This window comes from Eurosta solidaginis, chromosome 1, assembly GCF_040869045.1.
Source record: "Eurosta solidaginis isolate ZX-2024a chromosome 1, ASM4086904v1, whole genome shotgun sequence".
Classification (NCBI taxonomy): Eukaryota; Metazoa; Arthropoda; class Insecta; order Diptera; family Tephritidae; genus Eurosta; species Eurosta solidaginis.
Window position 1 is genome coordinate 372900759 of NC_090319.1, and position 19598 is coordinate 372920356.

General features: G+C 35.4%; 1 protein-coding gene across 1 annotated transcript in view; it reads right to left on the reverse strand.

Moving 5' to 3' along the window:
• Osi15 (DUF1676 domain-containing protein Osi15) overlaps positions 1–10695 on the reverse strand; it is a 45442-nt gene extending 34747 nt beyond the window's left edge. Inside the window, exon 1 of the mRNA XM_067768699.1 lies at positions 10071–10695. Within this exon, the coding sequence (XP_067624800.1) occupies positions 10071–10395 (325 nt within the window). The 5' untranslated portion in view covers positions 10396–10695. The remainder of the gene's footprint in view (positions 1–10070) is intronic.
• Between the last annotated feature and the right edge of the window lie 8903 nt (positions 10696–19598).

Genomic DNA, 19598 nt, shown 5'->3' on the forward strand with positions numbered 1-19598 from the left:
CTCATTAACACCTTTCATTTGATACCCATATCGTGCAAACCAATTCTAGAGTCAACCCTGATACACCTTTATGGCGATATCCCTAAATGGCGTCCGCCTATAGAACTATGGCCCACTCCCTCATAAAATACTCTTTAGTGCCTTTCATTTGATATACATGTCATACAAACACATTCCAGGGTTTCCCTCGGTTCATTTTGCTACATGGTTATTTTCCCTTATGTTGTCACCATAGCTCTCAACTGAGTATGCAATGTTCGGTTACACCCGAACTTAACCTTCTTTACTTGTTTATATTAATTTTTTTATATTAAATTTTAAAATAGTATTAAATGCCAGTTCACAATTATGAACATAACAACTTCCGAATCTATTCAGACTACAAATCACACTTATTTTCTATAAGAAACCGTTGTCAATCAAGTGTATCAAATTTGACCCGCAGACCGCGTAAAGGTTAAAGAAAAGACAGAATTTATGACTGTTGTGCAAAGCGAAAAATTCTTTAACTTTCCAACAAACTTGGTCTTTACGTTACAAATTTGTAAGGATTAAGATATATTGTGATGTACGATTAAAAGTTCTACCTCGAGTTGCGTCTGTGACCGCAAGTTAATACGGATGCACCTACACTTGGCAGGCGTATAATGAATGGGAAAAGTTATATATAATTTTGCTCACTTTTTTTGAAACTCAAACGCGAAAATATTATGTAACTTTTACATCTGATTTTGCACGCAGATTATTTTAAAATTGTGCTTATGAGACAAATTTTCCACTATCTTTGTTAGTTTTGTTTTCCACAGATGACCGTTATGCTCAGAAAGGGATAATTTGAGTAACGACATTAAGGGTCAATTAAACTTCCTTAACCCTAACGCCACAGTCGTAACCATACCCATATCCATAACCATCTCCAATGTGATTGATTAATGGTGCCATAACCTAAAAATCGTGAAGATTTCATAAAAATTGAGAAAACTCAAAAAATTACAAACATATTCCACAAAAAATAAGTCTCTTAGTCATAACGTATCCAAAACAATGAATAAAATCTAAAAAAAGTTACTAAATTCACCAACTCAAATATTTTTATGTTATGGATATGGCGAGAAACCAAAAACCAATTGGTTGGCTATGGTATGGTTATGGCTAACGCCATGGTATGGCACCATTATTCGATTACATTGATTTCCATAAGGTAGGTTCGATCAGCTGTTTTATCTGGTTATGGTTTTATGGTTATAATTCACCATTAATTGGCCCTTTAGGCAGAATGAGTTGGCTAAGGTGAGGAATATGGGTTGAGTGAAGGAGAGAGCTAAAAAGCTGAATGAGAAGACAAATAAATATGCTGATGAGAGAAAACCAGTATGTGAAGGGAGAGGATTAGGAGTTAAAATGGGAATGGAAAAGAAGAAAAAAAAGTAACCGGTTTGAAAAAACAAGCCGGTTTGCAAAAAGTAGCCGGTTTGCAAGAAGTAGCCGGTTTGAAAAAAGTAGCCGGTTCGAAAAAAGTTGTTCTTTTGAAGAAAGTAACCGATTCGAAAAATGTAATCGGTTTGAGAAAAGTGGCCGGTTTGATAAATTTACCGGTTTAAAAAAAGTAATTGGTTAGAAAAATGAAATCAGTTTGAAAAATTAACCGGTTGGAAAAAAGTTTCCGTTTTGAAAAAAGTAACCGGTTCGAAAAATGAAAACGGTTTGAAAAAAGTAGCCGCTTTGAAAAAATTAACGGTTTTGAAAAAAGTAGTCGGTTTGAAAAAAGTAGCCGGTTTACAAAAAATAACCACGTTTGAAAACAGTACCAGTCTGAATAAAATAACTTGTTTTAAAAAAGTAACCGGTTTGAAAGAAGTACACCGTTTCATAAAAGAAATAAAAGAAACCGGTTTGAAAATAGTAGCCGGCTCGAAAATAGTAACTGATTTGAAAAAAGTGATCGGTTTAAGAAAGTAACCGTTTTAAAAAAGTAACCAAAAAAAAACTCGGCTTGAAAAAAATAACCGGCTTGAAAAAACGAAACCGGATTGCAAGATGTGTCCCGTTTGAAAATAGTTACCGGTATAGGAAAAATAACGCATTTGCAAAAGTTACCAGTTCGAAGAAGAAAGAGTTCTTAAGATAATTTGTTCCAGAAAATTACCTAGTTTAGTAAAAGAGACCAGAGCCGGGTTCCGGTAGAAACAAGCTAGAAGTGCGGGTCTATAATACCGGGAAAAGTAACGTCCAAATACTTTAGAAAAGAAAATTTTCTACAAAGAATCGCACCACAACAGTGATTTGGAAAAACTTTTCATAATATTTCTGCTACGAAAAACTTCTTGGAAAAACCATCTGACTCGCAGCTGCTGTTCGGGTTTGTGGTGAACACTGAGGCACCTACCAATATGTATAGAAAAATTAAAAGTGTCACTACACAAACGGATAGCGAAGTTCAGCCTAAATCTCTTCGAATATCTGAGCTACAATAATTTTTACTTCCTCTGAAAAAGATGTGTATTTGTAAATCAATTACCATAAGTAATTTGTCCTTCTAAGTAATTAGAGTTCAATTTGAGAATAAAGACCAAACATGAAGGCAAACTGCTCAACACCAACATAAAAATCCTTTAATGGATGAGAGTTTTTGCTAACAGCTTTTCTACCCCATTTATTGAAGTGAGCTTAAGTTGACAATATACACAATGAGCGTATGTATCCTACAACTACTGACTGCATTATTGACATAGAACATTCGAACCGTGAGCGTTTGTTGTTATAAGCAGAGACCCAAACTGTTATTTCGTGTATAATAAAATTCCTTCAGAAACAATTATTTTCGGTTTCTTATTTTAATTCGGTCCGAAATAAATTACTAAATCCGGACTATTATTTTTTAAGGAGAGAATTAAAATATGGGACCGGATCTAACTATGGAACGGCTTATCCAAGTGAGCGGAGCTCACAGAGTATATTCTTTTGTTCGCATAACGGTACCCAGTAATGGCATAAACTAATCGAGATAGATATAGACTTCTATATATCTGGGCGAAAAAGAAATTCATTTAGCCATGTCCGTCCGTCCGTCCGTCCGTAAACACGATAACTTGAGTAAAGTTTGAAGTATCTTAATGAACTTTGGTATGTAAGTTCCTGGGCACTCATCTCAGATCGCTATTTAAAATGAAAGAAATCGTACTGTAACCACGCCCCTTTTTTCGATATCGAAAATTTCGAAAAACCGAAAAAGTGCGATAATTAATTACCAAAGATGGTTAAAGCGATGAAACTTGTTAGGTGAGTTGATCTTATGACACAGAAAAGAAAATTAGTAAAATTTTGGGCAATGGGAGTGGGACCGCCCACTTTTAAAATTTTTGCAAGCTGTAATTTGGCAGTCGTTGAAGATATTATGATGAAATTTGTCAGGAACGTTACACCTATTACTATATGCATTCTAAATAAAAACAAGTAACGAAGGCTAAGTTCGGGTGTAACCGAACATTACATACTCAGCTGAGAGCTTTGGAGATAAAATAAGGAAAAATCACCATGTCGAACAGTACCAAGATTCCAAGGGCTTTTGATTTCGCCCTGCAGAACTTTAGCATTTCCTTCTATTTAATATGGTAGGTGTCACACCCATTTTACAAAGTTTTTTCTAAAGTTATTTTTTGCGTCAAAAAAACAATCCAATCACCATGTTTCATCCCTTTTTTCGTATTTGGTATATAATTATAGCATTTTTTTCATTTTTTGATTTCGAAAAAGTGGGCGTGGTCATAGTTGGATTTCGGGCATTTTTTATACCAAGATAAAGTGAGTTCAGATAAGAACATGAACTAAGTTTAGTAAAGATGTATCGATTTTTCCTCAAGTTATCGTGTTAACGGCCGAGCGGAAGGACAGACGGTCGACTGTGTATAAAAACTGGGCATGGCTTCAACCGATTTCGCCCATTTTCACAGAAAACAGTTACCGTGATAGAATCTATACCCGTACCAAATTTCACAAGGATTCGTAAAGTTTTGTTTGACTTATGGCGTTAAAAGTATTCTAGACAAATAAAATGAAAAGGGCAGAGCCACGCCCATTTTGAAATTTTCTTTTATTTTTGTATTTTGGTGCACCATATCATTGCTGGAGTTGAATGTTGACATAATCTACTTATATACTGTAAAGATATTCAATTTTTTTGTTAAAATTTGACTTAGAAAACGTTTTTTTTTTTTTTAAAGTGGGCGAAGAACACGCCCGATTTTGCTAATTTTTATTTAGCATTTACATATATAGTTACTACAACACGTTCCTGAAAAATTTCATAGTGATATCTTCAACGACTGCCAAATTACAGCTTGCTAAATTTTTAAACTTCCTTCTTTTAAAAGTGGGCGGTGCCACGCCCATTGTCCAAAATATTACTATTCTGCGGCATAAAATCAACTCACCGACCAAATTTCATCGCTTTATCCGTCTTTGGTAATGAATTATCGCATTTTTTTGGTTTTTCGAAATTTTCGATATCGAAAAAGTGGGCGTGGTTATAGTCCGATATCGTTCATTTTAAATAGCGATTTGAGATGAAAGCCCAGGAAGCTACGTACCGAATTTCATCAAGATAGCTAAAAATTTACTCAAGTTTTCGTGTTAACGGCAGACGGACGGACGGACGGACGGACACGGCTCAAATTTTTTTTCGATACTGATGATTTTGATATATGGAAGTCTATATCTATCTCGATTCCTTTATACCTGTACAACCAACCGTTATCCAATCAAAGTTAATATACTCTGTGTGCAAAGCACGCTGAGTTTAATTAGTAACATCGGATGACGAACACGCCCACTTTTAAAAAAAAATGTTAAAAGTCAGATTTTATTAAAAAATTGAATATGTTTACAGTATATAAGTAAATTATGTCAACATTCAACCCCAATAATGATGTGGTGAAACAAAATACAAAAATAAAGGAAAATTTCAAAATGGGCGTGGCTCCGCCCTTTTTCATTTAATTTGTCTAGAATACTTTTAATGCCATTAGTCGAACAAAAATTTACCATTCATTGTGAAATTTGGTAAGGGTATAGCTTCTATGGCGATATCTGTTTTCTGTAAAAATGGGCGAAATCGGTTAAAGCCACGCCCATTTTTTATACACAGTCGACCGCCTGTTCCTCTGCTTGGCGTTAACACGATAACTTGAGCAAAAATCGACATATCTTTACTAAACTTAATTCACGTGCTTATGTGAACTCACTTTATCTTGGTATTAAAAATAGGCGAAATCCGACCAGGACCACGCCCACTTTTTCGATATCGAAAATTACAAAAAATGAAAAAATGCCATAATTCTATACCAACTACGAAAAAAGGGATGAGACATGGTGATTGGATTGCGTTTTGACGCAAAATATTACTTTATTATATAACTTAGAAAAGTCTTTGTAAAATGGGTTTGACACTTACCATATTAAGTAGAAGAAAACGCCTTCACATATACAACTAAGGGCCCCTCCCTTTTAAGACCTTCATTAATTCCTTTAATTTGATACCCATATGTACAAACACGAAGACGTCCGCTGCCTTTTAAAATACTCATTAACACCTTTCATTTGATACCCATGACATACAAACACATTCCAGGGTTACCCTAGATTCATTTTCCTACATGGAGATTTTCTGTTATTTGACAAAGGATGAAGGAAAATCTTTCCCAAAATGTCACCCTTGGTCAACAATTTGGCCGATATTTCCCAAACATATGTGATATGGAATTAAAAACCACTTATAAACCATCTACGACACTCTACGAAACCAACGCAGCTAAGCACTCAGCTGAGTATGTAATGTTCGGTTACACCCCAACTTAGCTTTCCTTATTTGTTTCATATAGAATACATCTTGATTTAACAGAAAGCGGAGAATCAGATTTCATGCCAATATCCCAATTGGATCAAACCTTAAACGAAAAAGCAGGTGCAAGCTTACTTTGGAAAAGTATAAGTGCAGTAGTACTATGAGAGTTGATTATGGTTTTTCGATCACAAATTTGATAACACAAATTTTGAAGTGTGCCTACAGATTTCAAATCATGATATTCCGGAAAATCGATTGGTAAAAAATTATTTATATTTGGGCTTATAAAATAAAAGTCGGTTTTTACTTGTTGATGAAAAAGTCCGAAAAATAAAAAGTGAAAACTAATACGTCATAAAAATGCCCGGGAGCCCGCAAACTTTCACCTTGGAAACTTTTTTTATACGGACTCAAAAAAATAAAAAAATAAAATAGCTATTAAAATGGGACCCTGGTTATAAGGGCTATCAATATTACAAAAGGCCTTATTGGTAGAGGACGTTCTAAAGGATAAAAGGATCACATTTTACTATGATGAGGGCTTGTTGTTTCGTGCTTAAACCAATTATAACTACAAAATGTTTAACTAACCAACAAATAAATGATAATATGCAAATTTTTTTGTATACAAAGTAATATTTGAATTTATTTGCTTTTGCTTGTATTTGCTTATCGAAAAGCTTCTTTAGTTTATTGATAAAGCAAAACTAACGTCTTTGTCGTATGTTGTAGATATTTTAGTTGAGTGAAGATAAAAATGAAAACAGAACGAAAGGGTTGGCCTGAGTATCACAACATGTAAAATATGCCTACTATGTTGCACCACAGAGAACGGTATTTTTTCATTGTTCTATGTTCTTTACATTTCTGAGGTCTTTGTGCTTATTTGCATAGGCGGCAGATACACAAACACGCTTACAAATAATTTTTTTCCAGGTTAATGCCATTTGTGCAGCAAGAAAAAAGTATATCGATTGTATTATTTTTGCTCATATCGATATTACATTAAATACCCAGCAGTAAAATACAGAATCGTTAGATTAAAGACCGAACTGGTTCAAAGAAGAGCAGACTTAGGACAATTACAAAATCAAAGCTTAACAGGTTAGGTTAGGTTGAATTGGCCGGTCCATGACGACCTCACATAGACTGATTGAGTCCATAGTGTTACCATAGGTTTGTTTTAACGACCAAACTGAAAAAATCCTATCAAAAACCAGGACCTATGTTATAAAATAACTCCGACCTCTTGGCAAATACTAGAAGCTTCCTAGGACTTAAGCCACTTGCTGCTTCTAGATCTGACAGCTGTATCACGCCTAATAGTTGGAGCCTTAGCCTGGTAAGTGCAGGGCACGAGCTTAACAGAGTTTTGGAAACTTTGAAGGCGTGGCAAATCTTTGTTGAAATGTTTACTTTTAGGGTAAAGTGGGGTACCTTTGAAAGCTTTTGTTTTTTAACAATATTTCCCGAAACCCTATTGAAGTATGTTAAAAAACAATGTTGCTTTAGTTTTTGGCGATAATTGAGTTTTTAAATATTTATGGAATTTTTTTCATAAGTGGTCTCAGGACATTTAATTTAGCACTATTTTGAGAAAACCCACTTTGTTAAAGGTACCCGCACAAAAGGACAACATTGACTGTTGCTGGGTCATATATGAGAATTTACGAAGTTGTTAGAGTTAATTGAAGTTTATTTAAATTGGATCATTCAAGACTAAGTCTCTTACATGCCAGATCCCCAAAATTAAATAGGAAGAGGTAAGATCAACCAAAACCTCACGGATGAGTATTCAACTTTATAAGGTTAAGTGAATAATTTACTATTCGCAATATAAATATTTCCATTTTCCTTTTTACAGCGTAGAAAAGGGCAAAGCCAATGGTGATCCACAGTTACAGCTGCCCCAGTTTACCCTACACAATATAAGTTAAAAAAATATATTTAGGTTAGAGTGGCGGCCGCCGTGGTGTGGTGGTAGATGGTAGCATGCTCCGTCGACCTTAACGAAGACCCTGAGCTCAGATCCCGGGCAAAACAATATCGAACATTTGGAAAAAAGATTTTCAATTAGAAACAGTCTTTCTAACCGGGGCCGGCCCTCTTCAATAATTTGGCAAACACTTCGAGTTTATATTTGTCATGTCTCAGTGATAATTTATCTGCCTTGCAGATGCCGTTCGAAGCCGGCGTAAAACATGTAGGTCCTGTCTCGCCAATTTGTTGGAAAATTTTAAAAGATGCACGACGCAAGTTAGAAAAGAAGCTCGACCTAAATTCTCTTCGGTTGTATATCATGCTTTGTATTTATTTATTGTAAAAATTTATTTTTTTATACCGATAGTGTGGCCTTCTCTGAGATATAAATCCTAGTTTTAGGCAGTAAAATGCTGCGAAATATTTTTTCTTTCACAAAGTTCTCACCGTCCCCGTAGTTTACGTTATTTCTTATGATAACATAACCGATCTCTCCAAATATGTAAGTTTGCTCAACCATTTTCTTTAAATCGTCTTACTACTATGTTATGAATCTTCTATCTTAGTATTACAAAATAATTTCCTAGAAACAATATTAGTTGCGGGTATGGAATGATAGACTTACTAGTAACCATGGTGGTTCCGCCATGCTAGTAAGGCATGAAATTAATGTGAGTCTTGACGCACTAAATTCATAGCATATAAATATATACATAAGCGATGCGCAAGCATTAATGGAACTTTTCATTGGGGTACACAAGGCTTACATATGTATGTTCTATTTTCTAGCTAATCAATGTGTGCATGTATGTTCATGTGGCTTTATGTTTTATAGTAATGTTGGAATTCTGGATTGCACTAACGTCAAGTTATATAATGTAAATGTACCGTAAGATTTATTTCTCAATTAAGGTGATGCTAAAGTTCAGCAAATGCGAGATGGTGCAAATATTAGTATCGTATTGAGCTTGTGTTGGTACTTAGGCGACATTTATTTCTAACGGTTTTTAAATTATTTTTTTTAGCATTCGATTTATGTCACCGAGGCCTTTGAGCTATTTGCGAGAGACGCATACATACATATATTTAATTATAATCATAATATGAGGCTATTTTTTTTTTATCGGATTGTAAAACAAAATATGTAAACTGGTTTGAGAGGAGTTGCATCAATGTATAACGGATATATATGTTCTAAAAAATTCATGAAATTCTGGTCACACTAGAAGACTAGTTTAAATTTTGATGACCACAACGCCGACAGAGCTTCGAATACAAACGCAATTTTTTTTTGTAATAGTATGTGTTTACATTGGCGGCCGCCGTGGTGCGGCAGCCTGATTCGCCTAACACACCGAAGATCGTGGGTTCAACTAGTGGTCAAAGCAACATCGAAAATTAAAAAAAAAAAGTTGTTCAAAGCGGGGTCGCTCCTCGGCAGTGATTTGGCAAACCCAAATACCAGGAAAATCCTATAAAATGTCTTATTGCGTTAATAGCTAGAGTATGCTTCAGTCATCTGGAATCCGGTTTACTCTTCACACTCTTTAAGAACTGAAAGAATTCAGCGCAAGTTCATACGATTTGCTCTTCAGCCTTTACATTTTGGTAATTTCCTGCTACCCTAAAATGCTAGATGTATGCATGTAATGTTTATTTTTGACATGATATCCGGTGCCATTGACTGTTCAGAACTACTTGGGCAGTTGACTTTCAATGCCCCTAACAGAGCTCTCCGCTTTCACACTACATTCCGCGTTGAAATTCTGCGTTCGAATTACATACTTTAGATTCGCACCTCTTCTGGAAGGTCTTGTAGCATTTCTCACTTTAAAATTGTTTAACTAGTACTAAGTTAACATGTAATCTAGTCAGTAAGGTTGTTATCATTTGACTTAATAAAGATATATGAAATATGAAAAAATTTCATCACTTCAATTCTTCTTCTTTTCAATTTCGGTAATTTAAGAAAAATCTGTAATGAATTTGTAACTTAAGCTATGCAAGTTAATCTCAAAAACCCTTTAATATTCAGGGAAGGTTTACGAAAATTTGGAAATTTTTATTTAAAGTTTTCTTGTGAAAACCCATTCGAAGATCTGATTTGGGTTGAAAATTTCAAAATACGTCCTTCCCTTAAAAAAAATGTATATTTTAACAGAAATCTTTCATCAAAATCTCAACTATTTCACTTTTTTCATCCCATTTTGGCTTTTTCGAACATAATTTTTTATAACTTCGCTTTGCTTACCCTCCATGGCACGACCGGCATATTCACTGTCAGCCTCCTCATCATCACCGTTCAGGCCAATGTTCAATTCGTGTGTAGCCAAATAGCGTTCTACACGATCTTCGACCGATTCAACAGCCATAACAGAGCCACCAAATTGACGACCTGTTTCTGTACGTTCAACGCGCAAACCACCAAATAGAGGCAACGTGTCGGCGCTGTCTATTCTATTGATCAAACCAATGACATCCTTTTCACTTTCATCCAGCTGTTGCTGTGAGGGTAGGGCTAGAACACTGCAGGCGAAGGAAGCGATGAGTACAGCACACAGATATTTCGAACACATTTTTTTATATTTTTAATTAGTTTAGTTTTTGTTGCAGCACAGCAAAATCTGTTTTTTTTATTAATTGTTATTATAAAATAAATAAAATTAATTTTATTGTGGTTTGATCACACACAGCACACACCGTTTGAAAGTTGAAATTGTTTTGTGATTGATTAAGTGCCCAGCACGAGTATTTATACGAGCTAAATTTAAGTATGTAAAAAATTGAATTGCAGCAAAATCGAATTAAATTTTTTTCGGTTTAACGCGGGTGGAGGAGTAGCTGTAAGCTTTGTGTGCTGTAGTGTTCGCAGTGTCGTCCAAAAAAAGGTTTCAACTTTTTCCAATTCCTATTTTGTCTACTAGAAATCGGAAAACTACAATAAAATATGCAAAATACAAAATTAGCAACAACTATACACCTGCACCTGCACATTAGTTAGCAAAAGAGAGGGTGAAATGTTGATAACACTGGATCACAAAATCCAATTTTTTTGCTGCACCAGAGACGCCATTATGAAACTCCTATGTAAAATCACCCCCTGATTTCGAAAATCAAGGTTATTTTTAATTCTATGGTAACGTTTTTGAGATATTTACGAATAAGGGGTTATTCCCAAAAAAAAAAAATTTGGTCCACTTAATCATATATATCTCAAGAACGAATTGAGCAATTCCAAGACGGTTTGAAGCTTTTGAAATGTAATAAAATTTTATTTTCTATAAACTGTGCATACAGCACTTTTTGCTACACCCTGCAGATTCGAAGATAACGAACAATCATTACGGTTTTTTTCTATTTTTTTTGTAAAAATATTAAAACAAGAGAAAACAAAAAAAATCTGCAAAAACTAACTAACTGATATACGAATACTAACACATATATACCAGTTGGGTACTTAAGTATTAAATGGGAATATTTACATGAATGTTTATAACTTTTGTATTAGTCCATCGATTTTATTGAATGAAAGCTTATTTTTTTGTACTAAAACAGAGCTTAGAGAAAAAAAAAAACAAATCTGCAAAAAAATTAAAAGTTTTCGAGATCCTTCCTCGCAAAACACAAATTTTTTTATATTTTTACAAAAAAATGGAAAAAATCCGTAATGATAGTTCGTTATCTTTGAATCTGCAGTGTCGAATGTACAGTTTATAGAAAACTAAATTTTATCACATTTCAAAACCTCAAACCGTCTTGGAGTTGCTCAGTTCGTTCTTGAGATAAATATGATTTAACAAAACTCCAAAGAAGTAAAAAGTTGTCGGGATCCTTCCTCACAAAGTACAAGTTTTTTTTATATTTTTACAAAAATAGGGAAAAAACCCGTAATGATTGTTCGTTATCTTTGAATCTGCAGGGCCTAGCAAAAGTGTTTTATGAACACTTTATAGAAAATTCTATTGTATTTTAAAAGCTTCAAATCGTTTTGTATTTGCTCAATTCATTCTTGAGATATATATGATTAAGTGGACCCAATTTTTTTTTTTTGGAAAAACCGTTATTCGTAAATATCTCGAAAACGTTACCATAGAATTAAAAATAAACTTGATTTTCGAAATCAGGGGGTGATTTTACATAGGAATTTCATAATGGCGTCTCTGGTACATTTTGGCTGTAAACCAGTGTAATCAATCGTCAAGTACGCAGTATTGCATTGTAAATACCTAGACCAAAATCGAATCGTTACTTGGTAACTTACTTTTTGTCTTTATTTATACCCAGTTGTGCAAGTAAACTTGTTTTGTGCTGCGCTTTAAAATCAATGTTCGTTTTTCAGTCATTCCTGTCTACTTAGCCCTAAGTGTATTCTTTCTAGACCAGAACACATTTTATGGGCATTTCGAAAGTGTTTAAGTACCGGGGGGTTGTAGTTCCTAAGATACTTTGGATCATCTGAAGTAAACAGAATACTCAACCGGTATTTGAAGTTGACAATTGAGGAAGAGTCGCGCTACATAACCCTTGAGTTCAACCTAGTGGTGGCCGTAGACGTCGCTAGTATATGTTACAGCTTCCGCTTTTGTTGCTGCTAGGCTGTACAGCACACTGCAGAGGCGTGTGTATCCATAGCACCACGCCAGGCTGTCCAGCATTTTTTTACTGAACATAGATTTGTCAGTGCCATATACTCAAGACTATGTGAGAGGGTTACTTGTTGGTTGCAGAGTCTTTGCAAAAGCTGGGAAGAGGCGCGTGTAGTGACGGGATAATTGCATTTCGTAATTTTCTATGCAACTCAATGGCTGGGACTACAACGTTTATCAGAAAGATCAGTCTAAGTGGATGTTAGGAGCTCAACTGAGCTATTGGCGTCATCACCTAGTCAGAAGGATCTCGCCGCTCTTGAGAACAATTTTTAATATTTGATAGGACTGACGATTTGCGTATTACATTTGCAAATATGTGCTGAATACGCAACTGGGTATATAATTTAATTTCAACTGGGACTTATTCAGGCAACTTTTACTTCGTTTTTGTGTTTGAAGTCTATGCAATACAAACTTATCTTCCGCTTTTTCGATTTTTGGACGCATAGTCCGTTGGTTGCCTTCGATTTTATGCGCCACACACACATTTAACCAAATCAAAACTCTTTCTTACCCATGACTGCAAATCTTACTGAAAAACAAGTAAAGGTGTCTAAGTTCGGATGTAACAGAATATTATATACTCGGCGTGAGCTTCAGTTGTACATTTCATTTCAGATAAATTACTTTTCTACATAACACGTGGCACCGCCCGTTTAAAAAAAAATGTCTCCCCATTTCCTCTTACAATAAAACTAGATAAGTGAAATATCATTCATTCAAAAATATTTTTTGCTAAGTTATAGCTTATTATATTCATCTACGACCCTTTCAAAAATCTTTAACCGATCTTGTCCATTTTTGCTAGAAATATTTCCTGCTATAGGGAAAATTTGTGTACCCAATTTTATTACGAACCGTTAATTTTTCTTCGAGTTATGGCTCCCGAAACATAGAAAATTGCTTAGTCATAAAAGTGGCGGTTGCACGCCCATTTTTTTAAATTTAAAGTTTTTCCTATTTATTGTTATAAATCCACTTGGGAAATGAAATGCCATTGATATAAAACTCTTTCTTGCAAAGATATAGCTTATTTTATTCGTCCACGACCCTTTTTAAAATCTTTTATATAAAAGTGGGCGTGGTCCTTAACCGATTTCGTTAATTTTTCTTCAAAGCATTCCTTATAGTAAAGGCAACCTCTCTGCCGAATTTTGTTACAATAGGTTTAACGATATTTGATTTATGATTAATAATATTTGTAAAATTGATTTTATCACAAGTGGGCGGTGCCTCGCCCATTTTGAAAAATTTTTCCAAATTTTTATCAAGAGTCTCAATATCAGTCCACATGTTAAATTTCAACATTTTAGGTGTATTATTTACTAAATTATCAGGTGTTTTGTGTTTTCAGAAATTTTATGTATATAAAAAGTGGGCGTGGTTATCATCCGATTTCGCTGATTTTCAATACCAATCTATTCTGGGTCCAGATAAGCTAGTGTACCAAATTTAGTCAGTTTAGAATATATCTCAATATTTACTCAAGTTATCGTGCTAATGGATGGACGGACGGGCGCACGGACGGACATAACTCAATCAATTTTTTTTTTGATACAACCAACCGTTATCCAATCAAAGTTAATATACTCTGTGTGCAAAGCACGCTGAGTATAAAAACCACAAAAACAATAGAGCAACATTCAATGTTGTCACCATCAAATGCTAAATTAAGCGTCTGGATTAAATGCTCTTCATTTTATTTCTTTGAGCGTCTCGACAGGTACTGGCAAATATGATTGTTGTTGTTACACTTGCGCCAAACGAAAGGGAAGTCGTGAGCTCATATTACCTAGCCATGGCAGTGACAAGTTTAGTAGCAGCAGAAATGTGATATAAAAAATTGAAAATGTTTTCTGGTTTTTTTTTTTTTTTTGTTTTTTGTAGAAAAAGGTGAGCATATTTTGGTTACAACTGTTCTATTTAAGTGAAATTGTTGTTGCTTAGTATGCTATTAATATGCAACATGCATGTTGTCGAGTTTATGTGTCACAAGCATTTAACATACATACATACATACATACGCACTACAGGTGGATGGACGTGAATTTATTTAATTATGACTACTGAGTGCTAACTGTCCGCGTCGCCACGCCCCAAGGCAAGGCATTTTTACTGTCTGTTCCAAATTATTTTCCATCAATTTGTGTGACCATACTCCCATATATACAGGCGTACACTCACTTGCAATTATAAAATGTCCCTTGAGTGTCTGTGTGATAATTTCTTCATTTGTTGCTATGAAAGTCAGTTAAATAAATTAATATTTTGCTGTTGTACCTTATGACTGTGCACACATTAGGGTGCGCCATACTTTGCAATCGATAATAGTCCCATTTGATCTCTAGTCATGACTCTTGGTAATTCTCAAAACGTGGGCGTGATATCCCCTTCTATTAAGTAGATTGTGATACTTGTTGCTATTTGGATTAAAAAAATATCTCGCGCGGACATACGTGAAAACTGAAGCTCTCTTTTCATTAACAATGTAAAAGTTAGAAGTGAGCGAAGTTTTGTGACTATGCAGGGTCTATTTTGGGATGATTTCATGATTTTCGCCGGTATAATTTCGGGATTGTCTTTGGAGCGTGATGATGGTTTCGGAACTGACTTTAAAATTATTTTCGGGAATATTTCGAAGCAATTTGGAACCAACTTCGGAAGTTCCAGATATTTGAGGGAATATTAGGACACTCTCCATTTTGTTCTCGGTACCATTTCAAAATTGTTTTCAGAATAATTTTAGGATTGTATTCGAGATCATTTCTGCCTGCCTCCGAATAATATCGGGACCAGCTGAACATTATTTCGATATCATTTCGCGGTCTTTTACTTGTTTCCGAGCTATGTCTGGATCATTATACACTTGTTTGAAAATAATTTCGGTAGTATTTTAGATAAATTCCTGGATTGTGTTTAGGGTAATCTCAAGACTTATTTTTGGCATTATATCGGGATTACTTGTATACTATCTCCAGATCACCTATGGATGGCCTTCTTGATTATATCTGGTCTATTTAGGTAATTTTTTGGCGTAACTGCGGGACTGATTTAGAAATTATATCAGAATTGTTTTGAGATCATTTCGGCATAATTTTTGGATTAATTTCGGAAGTGATTTTGGGATCATATCCGGACTCTTTCGGGACCATTTAGCGACCATATTGCGACTATCTCAGTTAATTGCGGGAACATTTCGGACTTTCTCAAAGTTATTTTCGGGACTATTTCGGGATTGTTTTCAGGATAGTTTCAAGATCATTTCTAACTATCTACGAATATTTTCGGGATTGTTTTCAGGATAGTTTCAAGATCATATCTGACTGTCTCCGAATAATTTCGGGACTATCCGGACATTGGTTAGACATCATAACGGGGTTATTTCGAAGACATTTTTGAGCTATTTCAAGATAATTTCGCGCTTATTTCGGAGAATTTCGATACTATATTCTGTGAATTCCTGTATGGTTTTTAGGATAATTTTCCGACTTTTCGATAATCTGGGGCCTATCTTGGGATAATTTTTGGGCTATCCCCGGAATATTTTGGGATTGTGTTCTTGATAATTTCTGATGTATTTCAAAACTATTCCAGGATATTTTATAGGCTAAAGGCTGTTATGATCTCGAATTCCAGCATCATTTCACGGCCATTCTGAATTGTTTTAGGATGTAATTTTATGACTATCGCCGCATTATTACCGCAGTATCTCCGCAACATTTCGGGTTTGTTTTGCTTATGCTTAGCTACCTTTTCAAAACTCTTTCGGGATTATATAGGTGCCATTTTAACTATTCGAAGCTAAATACATATTGGAAGATATCTCCGGTATTATTTTTAGTATCATTTCGGGATCATTTTAAAAGGCTTTAAAGAACTGTTTTTGGAGACGTTTTTTGTTTTGCGATTATTTTCGATATTTGTGTTTTCGCGATTATATTCTTGTTGTTTTATTCTGTTTAAAGGATCATTTCGATAGTATTAGGGATTACTCCAGAATAGTTTTTGGATTGTCGTCGGGATCGCTTTTCGGATCATAGCTGGAATATTGCGGTAACACTTCTAAATCATCTTGGCAATCATTATACCGAACCGCTTCGGAATAATTTCGTACTGTCTTCAACAGTGTTCCCAGAATAATTTCCAGTTTGTTTTAAGGAACATTTAGGGACAATTTTTGGAGTATTATTTAGGCAGTGCTAGTTATCATTTGGCGATCGTTCCGGGAATATTTCTCGATTATCCTGCACTCCCTTTGTTCGAATTAGATATATATTATTTTGTGTGCGGATCAAATCCACGAACTGGGATTTATTATTGTGATTACGAAATTCATAGAAAGTGTCAAAATTTTTGTTAACCTCAACAACCAAGTAACTATGTTTGTTCTACTGAAATATATAAAGTTTTATATAAACTCATGACTGTTTTTTCCACATTTTATAACTTTTGTCAATTAACCGAACTTTAGATTCATAAAAATATGTCGCACCATAATATGCAAACTTGTTTAATTGCGTGTCGTTATGCACAAATTCTTCTATAAGCCACTATTAGACGATGTTTACAAATTATGTCTTTAGCAAGAAAACAATTCTCCTTAGCTTAGCCCAGTGTTTAGCTAATTCTCTTTACCAAATCGAGCAATTGACGTTCTGCTGCATTAGATTTTATATGCCTATATTTGTACATAAATATGTATGTAAGTATGTGCTCTTCGCTACACATTGGCCCAGATTATTTTTACTATGCTTTCGATTTCAATGAAATTTCTTTTTCGTTTGCTACGTTTTTGTTTGACCAAATTATTGAAGTTTATATTAATGTATTGCCAACAACATTTACTTGAACAATTTAATGTTTAATACGATTATTGTTGTTATTCAGATTTATTGAAAGCTAAATATTACTAAGCCAAATTACTAGTTTAAACGACCTTCGTTCGGGTGTACAGTTTTCAAAAGAGAGCATCATTTCCATTTGGTCTTCGGTACTGTTTTCAGCTTTCATTTCAAGTATGTATAGTTTCGGCTTTAGATTAGAATCCTGGATTGTTGCTAGTTTCTTCCTTTTCCTTCCTTGTAAATCCTCTCCTGGCCTTGGTTTCCCTTTCTCTTCTTTCAATTCCATTCCATTTCATTCCGTTCCTATGTATTGCATTCCATTCCTTTCCATTCTATTCCAATTCAGTCTATTCCATCCCGTTTAACTCAACTCATTACCACTCCACTCCATAACCTTCCTTCCATTCCATTTCACTCCCCTACCTTCCCTTCCCGTGCCGTTTGGGTTGTGGTACTATTTTCGGCTTACGTTTTCATTCCGGTTTCCGTCCGAGTTCTGCATTTGAGGTTCGTATTCGAGATTGATTCTTCTATTTCTTCTGTCGCCATTAACGACGCAAATATTAATCGAGCCGTGCGAAATCCGGAGGCTTGCATATAATGTAGGGCGATCGCAATACAGTCAAATTGATATGGAAAACGGTCATTAAATCCATTTACTTTGCCGCAGGAACAGTTTGCTGTACATAACTGTTGAACGTATTCTGCATGCTGGAATGAATACGCCTCCACTGAAAACTATTAGTCCGAATTCCGGTCCGAACTAAACTGCATCGGGCTAGGGGGCTTAGAATATACCCGCGGTAGGTATGCCTGTCGTAAGAGGCGACTAAAATATCAAATTGATTCAAGGGGTTGTGTAGTGCAACCCTTCCAAAGGGTTGCAAGCGCAATATATAACAGATTGTTAACCTCACCTACCGGTGGCGAACTCTGTTTCCTTAACAGCCGAGGCTCTGGCGACCCCAAGTTCCTCATGGGTCTAGGGCTTGGAGGGCGGGATGGCTTAGAAGGTTTCAAGTGGTCATACCAAATCGTTCCCGAGATCATCAACATCGATAACACTCCCCAAAGCCTTCGAGGAGAGTCCTTATCGCTACAACAACAAGCTAAACTGCACAATATCTTAGATCTCCTGCTGTTATTCTAAACTTTATATAAGTTTATGAAAAGCTAGGCAAACATACTGGATACTTCTGTTTTTGCTTGCAGGTTTGTACTAATAAAATGGGCATCGATACTTCCGACGATTTTTTAATATTTGGTAGAAATTGTCAGTGCAAAAGTTACGAAATACAGGAGGTGATACTTGACATTATACTTCGATACCGTGCACACGTACTCGATACCCAACGAAACACTTGTGCGAAATTATCGACTACGAAAATTACTCGATACTTGAGCATGGATTCGTGGTTACTCGTATCGAAACATATAGGGATGATACTGTTGCTCATATGCAGCGGTGGCCATGTATCCTTTTAATCATTTTGTCTACACTTATGTACGTACACGCAGCGGAGAAGAGATGCACAAACACATGCAGATATCTTATCTGAGATGCTCCCAAACGTATGCAATTGTAATTGTGGAAGTGTTGTTCACAAATTCACGCGCATCTGAGAAGCTATACACGTGCATCTGTAGTTATAATTATATGGCAGTAACGAAGTAATTTCTGGAAGCGCCTAGAAGATGCAACGAGGAAATCACAGAGTATAAAAGCACCAGCGGTAGAGGCGCTAGAAGCAGTTTTCAGTTAAGCACGCTATCTGTCGGGCAATAGATCAGTTTCATTTGAGCTATCAATCAGTTTGGTTATTAAGCAAGCTATTCGTTGCAAAGTATAAGTGTTATTGTGAAGTACTTTAATAAAGGCGCATAGATCGGGATATTGGGAAAACTAGTTTTAAATTGGGAATCTTGCAATCGATTTTTAACTAACTTCCTGGATATCTATAGACTTGAAACCTGAAATATAGTTTAAAACTCGTTGAAAGTGCAATGTTTGATCAAAAAATTTGATCTACGTAACGCACAAGTCGAACTATTTAGAAGATTAGGCCATACCTTCATGGCTAGCCTCCTGAGTGTTGCAGGCGTTGTAGAATTCCACCTCGTTGAAGGCTCAACTGCTTGCATACTTTTAGGCGTACGCGAATTTCACCACGATTCTTTTAGACTTTCTGGTGTATGCGAATTTCACCACGATATTCAGCTGTGCAAATTAAGTAGCTGACAAACGAGGTGGAATTCTCTTGTTATGATGCGAGGTGGAATTCTGTT